General features: G+C 46.5%; 1 protein-coding gene across 2 annotated transcripts; it reads left to right on the top strand.

The window, feature by feature from the left end:
- Positions 1–6: 6 nt before the first annotated feature.
- Positions 7–13,792, top strand: LOC113940288 (Golgi SNAP receptor complex member 2-like). Of its 2 annotated transcripts, XM_027631408.1 has the most exons (6): positions 7–35; positions 1,782–1,846; positions 3,692–3,800; positions 5,152–5,284; positions 8,060–8,200; positions 11,196–13,792. In XM_027631408.1, exons 2-6 carry the CDS (start codon positions 1,807–1,809, stop codon positions 11,355–11,357), a joined length of 585 nt encoding a protein of 194 aa, XP_027487209.1. In that variant the 5' UTR covers positions 7–35; positions 1,782–1,806; the 3' UTR covers positions 11,358–13,792. The 2 variants fall into 2 exon arrangements, with proteins under 2 accessions (XP_027487209.1, XP_027487210.1); XM_027631409.1 differs by lacking the exon at positions 8,060–8,200.
- The last annotated feature ends 126 nt before the right edge of the window (positions 13,793–13,918 follow it).

Below are 13,918 nucleotides of genomic sequence, written 5' to 3'. Positions count from 1 at the left end.
TGAGGGGGAGAGGGGCTGTACCAGCACACCAACGAGTGCGTGAGGGGAAACAGGAGGGGCTGTACCGGCACAGGAGCAAGTTCGTGAGGGATGAGAGGCTCTACCAGCAAACCAACGAGGGTGTGAGGGGCTGTACCGGCACAACAAGAAGTGCGTGAGGGCTGTGGGGGTGTGCCAGCAACCAGCGAGTGCATGAGGGGAAGCAGGGCTCTGACAGGTCTGAAGGGCTGCACCAGCCCAGCAACAGCTGTGTGAGGGGTGTGGGGGTGTCGGGAAATTGGGAAAGGTCTGTATTCTGTAAAGCATTCAAGTCCATACTACAAGATCAAGCATTTCGAAGTTCCCAGGAGCTGCTGCCACGTCAGCCCTGAAGGGCTCAGCCCGGGCCACGGGGGACCTCTCAATTAATTATTATTTATTCCCTGTTAATTAATGTGCGTTCATTTAAGGGGTGCTCGTTCATATTGGTTTTTGGGGCAGTAGGGTTTGAGGTGTCCTGCTGCTGCAGTTTGAACCACCTGTGGAAGCTCCTTGAGGATTAATCCCACACTTCATGGATAATGCCCATCTGTGGAGAGAGGAGGGGTGTGAAAATTGCAAAATGAGGCAAAAAAATCTTGCAGCTCCGTTGTTGCTCCATATGGAATAACTCACAGGTCCCTTCCTACTCAGAATTTTCTCTGATTCTGTGTGAAAGAGGATGAAGGACATGTTTAATCCAATATTCCAAATTTCTATGATAATTTGCTTCTTTCTGGAGCTCTTTTAAGGGAGGTGGGGTGATAATTGAACTGATTGAAAACGAAACTATAGAACAAGTGTGGGATTGCAGGGTACTGGGTATTGAATTGGTTCTGTAGTTAATTCCAAGCAATGCTGTACTTGGGACATCCCCTCTTCAGCAGCACAGAGTCAGGGTTCAGAAGGCAGCTCTGAGAGTTATTTAAAAATCTCAGATTTTTAAGTTGGTTTCCAAAGTCTGGCTTCAGAAACATTTGTGCTTTGGTTATCAGATGAAAGAGCCACTAACATGACCAAGATTCTGGTCTCTTAAAATTTTTTTTTAAAAAAGGTCATGATATTTTTGTAAATATCAAGTTTAATCAAAACCATCAACGAAGTGCCTTTATTGAAGTCGAATAGTGACCAGCTGTGAGACTGGTCACACCAAGTGTGGCTGCAGGTCCCTCTGGTCAGGACTATTTCAGCATTGCCCAACTGCAGATCTCTGGGAAACACTGTAAAAAATGGACAAATATGTGGAATATTTTGGTGTAATGTTGTCCCAGTCTCCCAGAAATGTGAGGCTTGGGGGTTTGAAACAGAAGAATTTGGCAACCCATTAGTATTTTTTCTTTGTTTCCATTTGCCACTGCTTCTCCAGCAGCAGTAGTTCCTTATAATTTTAAGCTTTTAATTTCACTTGATGCCTCTGAGTTTTAGGACAGTGAAAACCATTCCTTATTCACCTTCTGTGCCATTCTGCTCTCAGGTATCTCCCCACTGTCACCTCCCGGCAGAACAACTGTTTCTTGTAGAAAAGCTGTTTTGTGCTTTTCATAATCTTCACCTTGATTTCTGTGCTTAAATGAAGTTACTCTGCAGTGCTTGTGGAGAGGAACTGTGTTGGTGGTCAGTGATGGGCTGTCTGCACTGAACACTGTTGCTGATTCCCGCTCTGTTCCGAAAAGTACTTTTCAATAAAGGAAGCTGAAAACTGAGGTACTGAAAAATGATTTAGTAGCTGTCCCTGACTGCATTTCCTCTTTGCCTCCTGACAGGCAGGTCCATGAGGTGCAGTCGTACATGGGGCGCCTGGAGACTTCAGACAAGGAGTCAGTGCACTGTGAGTAGTTCTTAGTGAGGGGAGTCCCACCCAGGGACTGAGCTGACTTAGCCTCTGAGCTTTATCATTGTATTTGCAATCATTATTGGGTCAAATTTGGCTCTTGAGTCATTGTGATCAGCCGGAGACACAGCACCAGTTTGGAATACATTACAATAATTTTAGTGTTTAACTTCAGTAAGGTGATGTTTTGTAAGAAGGACAGAGCAGAAAAAGATGGAACAAGAATTTTCTTCAAATCATCCTCCTGTTGAAATCCTTTAACTGACAAATAGTGCTCACTGTGGGTGCCTCTGTAATGTCCTGATGTGGGAGTTCCAGAGTTTTGGTGCTGTTGGATTTTGGAACTCGTGGTCAGGGTGTGTTTGGAGGCTGTGCACCATAACCGGGTTAAAAGCCCCCACCACTGCCCTCGTGCAGGTGCAATTAATGAACACCTTGGTGTGGGCAGAGCTGCACATCCACAGCATTACTGGGCTGGTTTGTTAGAACCCAAAAAGTGAGGGATGTGGCTGTGCCTGCTCTGCTGTTGGTATTCCCTCAGCATCCACCAACTACAGCCTTCCCCTAAAGATGCTCAGTGCTGCTTCTGGGGAAAAGGCTGGGATTTGCTGTGCAGGAATTCAAGCAGGATGATTTTGACAATTCCTGCTGTATCAGTCAGAACCTGTAATTCCACCTGCTTGTGGGAAATGTGCAGAACCATTAGGTCTGAAATTGCCTCAATGAATCTGGACTATAACCCTGTGCTCATAAATGACTCTGATAATAAAATTCTCTGATATGTGTGGCAGGACTTTTTACCCCAGTGCAGAATGGGTCCATGTATTTTGGACCTGTGTTTAAAGCCTTAATTCCTGCTTGAGTCACTAATAATGGGCTTCACCAGGAACTCCTGAGTGAAAGGACACTGCACTGACTGGATGCATTTATTACATGTCCATTGACTTCTATTACTCTAAATATTCTTGTGAAGTATGACTTTGCACTAAAAAGGGCTGTGATTACTTTCCTAGCCAAAAATAGCAATTTTAAATTCTGATTCTGGTTTTCATGGTGATTGTACTACTCTGCCTACACTGCCAGAATTCCCAGACTGCTGTTCCCTGGGTGTGATTTTGAAAATGAATATGATTTCCTATCTTGCTTCTGCTGCTTGAGACCTTTTCAAGAGATAGGATTATGTACATCTTACATGGTCAATAAATGAACATACTGATTATTTATACATATATAAAGATACAGATAGTGTTGTGGATATTAGTATGTATTTCAGAATTTATAGGAAAAGGGATTATCTGTGGTTGAAGAGTTCAAATAGGGGCCAGGAAATCAAACTTGCAGTTTGCCTTTTCCAACTTTGAGCAAATAGTCCCTCCTTGCTCAAAAAAAATCCTGTAATAGTGTTGTTTGGTCTAAGAAAAGGTGCTGTAACTGTCTGTCTGCTCTCCTGGGTGCTCTACTGTTGAGTTTAGCTGCAGTAAATGATGGAGAGATGAATTAGGACAATCTGATTTGAGTGTATAGATGTGAGTCTGTTACTCTTTAATTGTGGGAGATCCAGGGGCAAAGAAAAGGGTCATGTGTGCTCTTTGCTTTTCTGGGTTCTGCTGAATGGGGTTTTCCTAGCTCCCTTCTCTGCGGGGGGATGGAAGGTGAGAGTGTCAAATTACTGAGCTAAAGAAGTGGCATTTCATGATATTTATAGTTCCTTATCTGAGTTTCATCCAGTAAGGATTTGCATCTCTCAGGTTTTACATACAGCTTTGAATGCTCTTGAGCTTTTCCCTTCATCAGATTGCAGTTCTTCAATTCAAATCAAATGATGTTTTTATTTCCTTGCAGTAGTGGAAAATGAGATCCAAGCAAGAATAGACAACATATTCAGCAACTTGGAACGCCTGGAAATCCTGTCCAGCAAAGAACCTCCCAACAAGAGGCAGAATGCCAAGCTGTGAGTTCACCTGCCTGGCTCTGATTGGGCAGGGGAGTCTTTGTAATTATTTTAATTAAATTTATTGAAGTCCTTTGCCTTTTGATTTGTATGAAACTTTTATACTCTGCATAACTTACCCTGTGCTCTGCACTAGCAGAGTTGAGGCACAGAGACAAAATTGCTTTCCTGCATTTAACCACAGAATGATTAAGGTTGGAAAAGACCTCAAAGATCCTCAAGTCCTGACTGGTGGTGGAGCTGCTCATCTGTTCTCAGATGAGCAGAACATCCACTTGGAGGCTTAAATAAAATTCCACTTTATATGATATTTGGTTTTAATGCATTTGTGGGTGTAGGGAGTAACATTCCTTCAGTTGGTGTCATTTTCTCTGGACCATTGTCCTGGCTGTTGGTGACTGAAATGAGATTTCTAAAGTGAGCACTGGTTTGAGCAGGAGGTTGGACCACAGACATCAGGAATCACTGTTCTTAATTAATTCTGTGATTCAGTTATTAATGTCTCAAAACACCCTTGTAGACAGTAGGGGTGGATTTCATGTGTTATAGAGGTCAGTATGTGAAGTAGTCATGAATTTCTTTATAGAATCTCATTTGGGTTGGAAGGGACCTTAAAGATCATCTTGTTCTAACTCCCTGCCATGGGCAGGGACACCTTCCACCAGACCAGGATAGTCTGATAATCAAGGTAATCAGTTATCTAGTATGGTAATCAAACATTAAACATTATCAAACATGTAATCAGGAGTTCTGGACAGGATTTGTTTCAGCCCAGTGGAGATGTCTGAGGTGTCTCCTGTTTTGACCACTGACTTTCAAGCTTCTTTTAATAAATATTCAAACTTAAGAACATGGTTCTAATTAATGAAGCTTGAAAGCTTCATCTTTTGTGTGAATGAGGATCATAAAATACAAAACCTGCCATCTTTCCAAATCTGTGTTATATGAGAAATAGATATGTGTAACTCCTGAAGAGACTAGTCATGGGATAGGATGACTGAGACTGCCCATTAGCTCTCCTGTGTATTTATTGCACTTTTTTGCTCAAAGCAAGCTGTTAAATGTCAGAAATACTTTGAGACAGCTCGGGAATTCTGCTTCACATTCTGTTGTTAGCCTGGAGGCTAAATAATTGATTAAAATAAATAATCACTTGTTAAATTATCACCTATTTGGTAGAAAAACGAGGCAGGGAAGACGTAAGTGTGGAATTTTGGCCTGATATTGAATGTCCTGCGTCGTTCTGGAGAAGTAGAACCCATCCGTCTGTGTTACCTGGTAATGCTGCATTGTCCTTGTGAGAACCAGCAGCGCAGAGCAGTGTTTTCACCCTGCTGTTGGTCCTTTCCAGGAGGGTGGACCAGCTGAAGTACGATGTGCAGCACCTGCAGACGGCCCTGAGGAACTTCCAGCACCGGCGGTACCTGCGGGAGCAGCAGGAGCGGCAGCGGGAGGAGCTGCTGGCCAGGACCTTCACCACCAATGTAAATATGTGTGTTTACCTCGGTGGAAACACGTGTGGTTCACCTCTCTGTGCTCCAGGAGCTGCAGGCTGGCAGAGCAGCTTCAGGCAGGGCTGTTGAATGCTGCTGTGTCAGTAAAGGCAGAGAAGGATAACAATGTAGGGATAAAGTACAGCTCTCACATGGCTCTGAGGAGGCAGCAGGAAAAGACTCCAGAAGCTGCTGCTCCTGTTTTATCCAGTGCAGTTCCACCTGGCTTTATAGGGCAGTTGCAAAAGGGTGAATGAGGTAAGTACCAAAGGGTACATTTTACTTGGATTTGTGTCAAATCCTGAAATCTGTGACAAGCCTGACTTTATACACCCTGCTGACAGTAGATGTCAGCAAACTGCTACTTTTCCAAATACAGATCACACAGCTGGGACAAAGGCCTTGCTTTTTGCCTAGAAATGAGTCAAAAGTTTGTAATAACATGAACATGTTCCACCTGTTCATGCTAATTCTTAGTTCCTCTGCTGGGAAGTCCCCCCGGTGCAAATTCCTGGAGGAATTTCGCTCTGAGTAATGTAGGTTCACTTTCAGATTTCACTTTTCTGCAGCTGAAAAGTTAGTCTTGGTTTTGTTTGGGGGTTCTTTGTGTTTTGTTTTGTGGGTTTTTTGGGGTTTTTTTAAATCATTATTATTTTTTAAAGTTTTTTCTTCCCTTTTTTGTTAAAGGCACCTTCCGTAACATTCACTATCTGTGTTGTCAGTCACTGTTAGGGCCAGGAAGAATGAATGTGGGGGATCCTCTTTGCTTGAGGTTTGGGCAGTTCCATGCACTTCTGACAGCCTGCCAGAAAGATAATGTCTGGTATTTTGTTGGCTATTTCAAAATGTTAAACAAGGCTAGAAAGGAACACTGAGATTTGAAACCTGATTTATTTTTAAACACTTTGGTGTTCCTCCACAAATAGGGACAAGTTTTCCTACAGGAAAATTTGTTGTTAAAGCGTGTGTTAGAGAAACAGTTTTAAAGAGCAATAGCTGGCTTACAGATGCAAAATATAGAGCAAACTGGTGTTTTTTCCTCCTTTAGATCTTGAAATGTGTCTCAAAGGAAGGACAACACATGATTATTTTGTATTTCTTTTTACCTTGCTACAAAAATGTGACTTTAAAGTGACATTTTAATAGGAAAATGAGGATTTATTTGTCAGTTGTTGGCTTATTTTGGTTAGAAGTTACACAGTTCATATTCATAACTCCCCTATTCTATTAAATGGTGATGTCAACTGAGTGTTGGGGCATCCTCAGGAAGTCACTGTGACATCCAGAACAGTTTTTGGAAGCTGTTCTGAACATCTGGCTTAATTCAGAGTTTAAAGTGGTCTTCAAAGCCTGCCCTGTACCATTCTGGAGAAAACCGCAAAGAGCAAATCAAAGCTCTGCTGGTGCCATCTCATCTCCTTGGGAGGGGGGTCACAAATCCACTCCCACATTTTCATTGCTGCCTAATAGTGTCTGAAAAGAGCCCCTTGTGTAGGAAATGAAATCCCTGCTGATTTGAAGGTTGTTAAATCTATGGAACAAGAGCCATTAAATGCCAATCCAAGTGCTTCTGCTCACAGACTTGTGTCAGCCCTGGTGCTTCCTGAGCAGTGGGTCAGTGTGTGTGTCCTGGCACAGCCTCTTCCCCAGGCCCTCATGGCTCTGGCACTGTCCTTGGCTCTGGCACTGTCCTTGGCTCTGGCACTGTCCTTGGCTCTCCTTCTCTCACAGTCAGCCCAGGCACTGCAGCCCCTGCACTGGATCCTGCAGGGCATCTTCACACCCACCTCGGGGGTTTGAACTGGAGATTCTGCTCAGAGCACATTCCCTGGGTACCCTGGGTGTGACCTGCAGCTCACAGGCACATGCTCCAAACAGGAATTCTGCCTCTGGGCCATTCTTGTTCTGAGTCCCTGGGAGCAGGGATCAGAGTTCCCACTCTACCAGTGTCACCATTCCTGCTCTAATCCAGTGTGGGAGTGATGAGCCATTTCCTTGCTCTCTGGAAGAGAGAGAAGATTGGACTGGGGGCCTTTGACAGGAACAAGTGATCGCATCCTCTGCCCACTTGTGCAGTCCAGATTAGAGCTTTATCCCATTATTTCCATTTCAAGATTCCTAGTTCCTTGTTGAGCAAATGCATCTTTTCTGGAAAAAATGTGAAAAATGTAAATTTTTATTTTTTTCTCTGAGGCCCTGGGTGATGAGTGAGCCAGAGCTCAGGGAACCAGGCCCATGTCTGTTCGCCCTCAATTTGCACCATGTCATAAGTACTTAGAATATCATCTCCAAACATTGTGTTTTTCGGGCCTTTTGTCGCTCAGAGACATGGTGGGAAATGTTCCACAAATCTTTCACTTGCAATGATCAAATGACTCCTTGTTAAACACCTTCTGCAGCTTTAATGTTCTGTCTTGCAATAACCCTTTCCTACATAAATCACAAGCTGAGATCATAAAGATTCATAGAATGAGATAAAAATTCTCTGCTTGGATCTCTTTATCATAAACTGAGATTATAAAAATTCTCTGCTTTTAATCCCTTTCTCCTCGAGATGGAATTGTGGTGGAGCAGCTGATCAGCTTTGCCCTTTGGCTTCCTCCCTGTCTTCTCTAAATTGTTTTCACTTGGTGTTGTGTTAAATATCCTGATGGAAAAGCTGTTTTGCAGCCAGTCCCCCCAGCCCTTGGGGTGTTGCAGGGGGGTGTGTGCTGGGTGTGGGCAGTGTGAGTGAGCAGGTAACCAAGTCCCTGCCTTTCCCCACAGGACTCTGCCACCACCATCCCGATCGACGAAACCCTGCAGTATAACGAGTCCCTGCAGAGTGCCCACCGAGGCATGGATGAGCTTATTGGCAGTGGCACCAACATCCTGCAGGGCCTGAGGGACCAGAGAGTCACCTTAAAGGTGGGGCATTGTTTTTTACCAAAGACCCCACATTTTTCTGTGTTTATGATGACCAACCTTTGTAAAATCAATCCATGCATTACTTCGAGCTGAGGGTGCTGGAAAGGCCCAAACTTCATTTAAACAACCTGAAATCTTTACATTTTATCATCCTTTTAGTAATATCTTTAAGGTCTTTCTGGGCCTGGCTGACCTTCCCCTGCAGGGCAGTATCTGGAGTGCTGAATGTTGTGTTTTATCCCCTTATGTTTGTTATCCTTTGGTTGGTTGTTGGTTTTGGTTCAGTTCAGAAGGGGCAGGAACTGGCTGGCAGGTGTTGGTTCAGATGAACATCACTCAGAGCTGCTGTAAAGCACTTGTGTGTGAGATTAGTGATAGAGGTAATGCTCCTCAGTAATGAAGGTAATGTACCTCAGGAATAAAGATAATGCACCTCAACATCCCTCCCTCCCCAAACACTGCTCATTTCAGCTGTATTTCTGCAAGTCTCTTAAGAGCAAATATTTGCCTTTTATCTTAAAGGCTCTTCAAAGTGATGTTTTATTTTGAATGAACAGCTCAAAGATAGAAAAACTTTTTTAATGTGTGTGGAGAGAAACTGAATTTCTGAAAAATGTGGGGAAATCCTTTTGTGTGTTGCAGTCATCTTCTGATGGGGATAACTGCTGTTGTCTGTCTTGGGATGTATCTGCCAGAGGATTTAGGCATTTTCAGTGACATGAATTCCTGTTTTGGTCAGGAATCAAATGTCTCTGGTGTCACAAGCAGTGACAGCCTGGCCTGCACTGCAGTTCACACACAGGGAGCTGAGCTGCACACATGGGCACTTTGCTGTCCTGGTCACAGAATTCCAGGTTCGTGGTTCTCCCAAAGCCCTGGACAGGACCAGCACGGGGGATAAAGCAGGGCTGGAGCTCCTTTTCTGCTCCCTAGTCTGGTGAGCAGTCCCTGCACCACAGATGTCACCTGCAGGCATTAAAGCAGAGTTTGGGGCCAGGTCCTTTCCAAGATGAGATTTGGCTTCTTGGATCAGGTCACTTGTTCACTGAATGGAGATTAGTTTTTATACAGAGTCAATTACTAGAACAACTGGAAGAAAACTTGGTGGGGTGTTCATTCATTGGAGAGGAATGTTGTCACTGGGTTGTCTGGGGGCAGGACTGGGGGGTAGAAAGGGGTTCTGCTACTGTGGGATCCCATGGGGCTCCTGCAGGGAGCTGTGCCCTGTCTCCCCTGGCAGCCTGTGCCCGCTGTGCCCTGGGGGAGCTCTGCAGCAGGGAACTGGTGGGGGTCTCTGCCCAGGGTCTGTGCTTTGGGGCCATCGTGTCCTTGTGTTTTCAGGGGGATATTTCCTCTTCCTCACAGGTGAGGAAATATCTGTTCATGTTCATTTTCCCCTTACCCAGCTTTTCATACACTGACAGGACTTTGTTGCCTGATAACATCTGGCAGAAGCAGCTGCTGTAAGAGACAATTACAGAGGGAAATGGGTTAATGTGGAATCGTGGACTATCCTAAATGGGAAAGGACCCCCAAGGGTCATCCAGTCCAACCCCTGGCCCTGCACAGACACCCCAACAATCCCCCCTGTCCCTCAGAGCGTTGTCCAAACCCTCCTGGAGCTCTGGCAGCCTTGGGGCCGTGCCCACTGCCCTGGGGAGCCTGGGCAGTGCCCAACTAGCCTCTGGGGGAAGAACCTTGTCCTGAGATCCAACCTGACCCTGCCCTGGCACAGCTCCAGTCATTCCCTGGGTCCTGTCCCTGCTCACACAGCAGAGATTGGAGCTGCCCCTCCAGACCCCCTCATTCTCCTCTTCTCCAGCTGAACAAGCCAAGTGTCCTCAGCCACTTGTTGTGTGGGCCCTCCAGACCCTTCCCTATCCTCATGTCCCTCCTTTGGACACTCCCTAATACCTGTATTCTCTGAAACTTTGTGCTTATTTGGTATAAATAGACAGGTATGGACCAAGTATTCCCAGATTATCACTTTAACTGTTCTAATTATACAATTCCACTGTTCCATGACTGCAAGAATTGAGGAGTTTTCACTTTTTATTGTTTTACTTTATTTCAAAGCTTTATATTTGGTTTGTTTTCTCCCAGCAAGGTTTGGTATTTTCTGAAGCAGTGTGAAAAGATTCTGCAGGGACAGGGAAGAGCTGAACCCAAGAGCAGCCTGCAGGGGGTTAATGTGAGGTGTGGGAAATGCAGGGGGAAAATGTGATGATGTGTTCCTGGACCATCCTGATTTCAGTGCAGGGCCCGAGTACCTGCACAGCCCCGAACAGAAGAAACTCTGTCATTTTTCATTGCAAACCTGTATGTTCTATGGATTGAGAAGCTGTTTGTGCATGTGTGCCTGATATTGTTGATCTAAAAGTCCTCAGGGAGATTTTTCTGATCTTCAGTCAGGTTTGTATTCAAAACAATTCCAAATTTTCACATTTTTACTCTTCTGAGACCAAAGATACAGTGGACTGTGGGAAGAGAAGCTGAAGTTTTTATTTCAGAGTCCAAGCATGGAGTTGAGCACTGTGATGGGAATCTGTGCTTCCGACCTGGCTCAGAAGTGAAACCAGTTACAGCTTCCTGAAGGGGCTGTTCTGCCAAGGATGACCCAGAGCCACTGTGAGGGACGGGTCCCTTGTCCTGGTGTGACAAGGCAGTTCCCCCTGGGAGCACACAGGCTGCAAGCTCCTTTTAGACCCCGTCTGGAACTCTTACTCCTCCCTAGAGAGTACATTTTTCTTGAGACACTTTTTATTGTGTGTTTGTCCAGACAGATTGTTTTGTGTCTTTAACCACATCTTTGTTCATGTGTGTGAATTAATTAGTCCCAACCTGCAGCTATTTCCAGGATTCTGTGGCCTCCCCCTGTCAGATGGTTCCATGGTCAGAATCCATCCCTCACCACCCAGGATGAAACATTCTTGGGCTGTGGAATAAGTGTCAGACCAGGAGGTTAATGGTGTGTTTGGTGTGTTTTTGCTCTCAGGGTACCCACAAGAAGATCCTGGATGTTGCCAACATGCTGGGCTTGTCCAACACGGTGATGAGGCTCATCGAGAAACGCGCCTTCCAGGACAAGTTCCTGATGCTGGGGGGGATGGCAGTGACCTGTGTCATCATGTTCCTCGTGGTGCAGTACCTCACATGAGCTGCTGAGCCACTGCCAGAGACACAGTCCTTTGGAGCAACGTGGACTGGACTTCCCTCTGGGTGCTGCTTTGGATGAGCCCTTCCCATGGACTTCAGAGTTTACAAATCCCACCTGGACACGTGTCATGTGGAAAGCATGTTGGGAACTGGATGTGTCTGGGGACACTGTAATTGAAAATGGCCCTGTAAAAACACCCCCTGGCCTTTACTGCTCTCACCTCATGTCTGCAGGTTTGAGGATCTGGTTCAGAAGAAGCAGAAGTGAATATTGTGCCCAGCAAGGCAAGGCAGGAACGTCCCTTTGGAGGCACAGGGACAGGAGGATGCAGAGTGGAAGCTGCAGTGAATCTCTCCTGTGCTGGCCAGAGCTGACCCTGGAACTGCACTTGGCAGTGCATGAAGGGCACAGAGACTTCCCAGGGTTTGTGGCCCTGGGCCTGTGGACTGAGTGTGCAGAAAGACTTGGGGAGTGAAGGGTTTCCATCTGCAGATCCACCATTTGCTGGAAGAGGTGGAGGGTTTGTGGGGAGAGGTCTTAGGGCACAGTTAAACCTGAGTTAACTCTACACACAGCATCAAACAGCACAGATCTCCTGGCTGAGGCTGCAGTGCTGCTCAGCTCACCTGAGGGTGTTTGGTACCTCTCTCTGCCCCTCTGCTCCCAGGGGAAGGTCAGTGCTGTGCTCCTGCCTCCTCCAGGCAGGTGCACATCCCTGGGCCTCCTACCAAGTCCAGCCTCCAAAACTGGGGGACATTCCTGATGCTGGTGCACGTCCCCGTGGGTGGGCTGTGCTCCTGAGGTGCTGCTTGGGTTCTGGAGTTGGTACTTTGGGGTTGATGGAGCAGGTGAGTCCCCCTGTGCTCCACGGAGGTGTGGGATTGTTCGTGGAGCTGGGACAGGCTCCCTGCTGCTCTTTACATCATGGGGACAGTGGGATGAGCTCAACAGGCCTGTCACAGGCAGCTGTGGTTCCTCAAGCTCTGTGCCTTGGGATGGTCACATCCCCCATCCTTGGGCAGGGTGTGCTCCAGGTTACCTTTGCACCCGTGGAGTTACTGGCACAGACACTTGGCTGGGACACGTGTGCTCAGGGGAGTTCCCTGTCACAGGTCAACCCCGAGCTGGGAGATGCCTCTTTCCAATCCAGCCCTGCTTTCTCTGCAGCCTGGGGGTTCTGTCAGAGGGGCCATCCTGGGATTGTGGGCAGCATCCATTTCGATCACCCCTCAGGTCCATTCCCATCCCAACGTGCCTGGAGCATTCCCTGATGTCTGGCAGCAGCACAGAGGTGTCATATCCAGATGATGTGGCCTTGTGCTGGCAGTTCCTTGTTTTCTGTCTGGAATGGTTGTGGGTCTCTGGATTAGTGACAGATCACAAGTTTGCATTCTCTCTTTGCTTTTATCATGTAGCCCGTTGCAAACTGGGAGAAACTGTTTAAATAACTCCAAAAATGAATTTCAGTGAGCCTGGGGCTGTGCTGGGCTGCTGTGCCCAGAAGAGCTCCCAGAGCAGATCAGCTGCCCCAGCCCATGGGCTTCTCCATGGGCTTGATGCCTCTGAGGTGTGTCCTGCTCTGTGTTCCCTCTTTGTCCAGGCTTTCCAAGGAAACACTTTGGCAGAGCAGGCATGGAATTGGTTTTCATTTGAGCCCAAGGGAGGAGGGGATTAAAAGGAAAAGAGGAATTGTGGCAGTGACAGAGCATCTGTCTTGCTCTGCAATTTAAACCTTAAATCCAAATTGAGCTTAGATTTATTCTGAGTATGAAATCTGATGGATTCCTCCTGTGGTGCCCTTGGGAGGTCACTTGGCAGGGCAGCTGGGCACTTGTGAGGGGTCCCTGAAATCTCTTTCTGTCTCCCATGAACTGCTCCAATTCCATTTGATTTTACAGATTGGGGTTCAGAGATTGGGGTTGTCATTGTTTAAAGTTTCTGTGGCTGTGACCTGCTGTAGGAGGGTTTGTCTCACACAAAGGTGGGTCTCTGGCCAATCTCTTTCCTTTTGGGCTGTGGTGGGAGCCATAAAATATTTGGAACTGGATTTTTTTTCTGTTTCTGAGCCCAGTTTGGCATTTCAGTAGATGTTTCCTTGTTAATTTGTTTTGCCTCCTGGAGTCTCCTTGTCCCTGCACAGGCTGATTTCCCCATGGGGAGCCAAGTGTCCTTGCTGTCCCCTGCATCCAGAGGTGGATGAGGGGCTTGGAGGAACCCCCTGGGAACCTGGATTTGAGGACACATGACTTCAAACATGGTTGTACTGCACAGGAAGTCCAAGGTGGACTTGGAAACCCAAGTGCTCTCAGGGGTGTTGTGTAAAACCCCAGAAAGCCTCCACTGCAGTGGGATGGGGTGGGATCGGGGTCCATGGGATGGGGAATGAGCCGGACCTGGAGCTCTGCTGGCTTTGCTTGTGTTGCTGTTGCAGCTCTGGGATGTGTTCTTCCTTCCTGAAGACCTCACTTCTGCTTCCCACAAGTTCCAGCTCTGGGATGAGCTGCTCTCCTACGAGGGGACACTCTGGGAATTCACTTGCCTCTGGAAAAAAAACCTTTTAA

This window comes from Corapipo altera, unplaced genomic scaffold (genome assembly GCF_003945725.1).
Source record: "Corapipo altera isolate COAL_440 unplaced genomic scaffold, ASM394572v1 101924, whole genome shotgun sequence".
Lineage (NCBI taxonomy): Eukaryota > Metazoa > Chordata > Aves > Passeriformes > Pipridae > Corapipo > Corapipo altera.
This window is presented reverse-complemented; position numbering and strand designations above follow the sequence as displayed.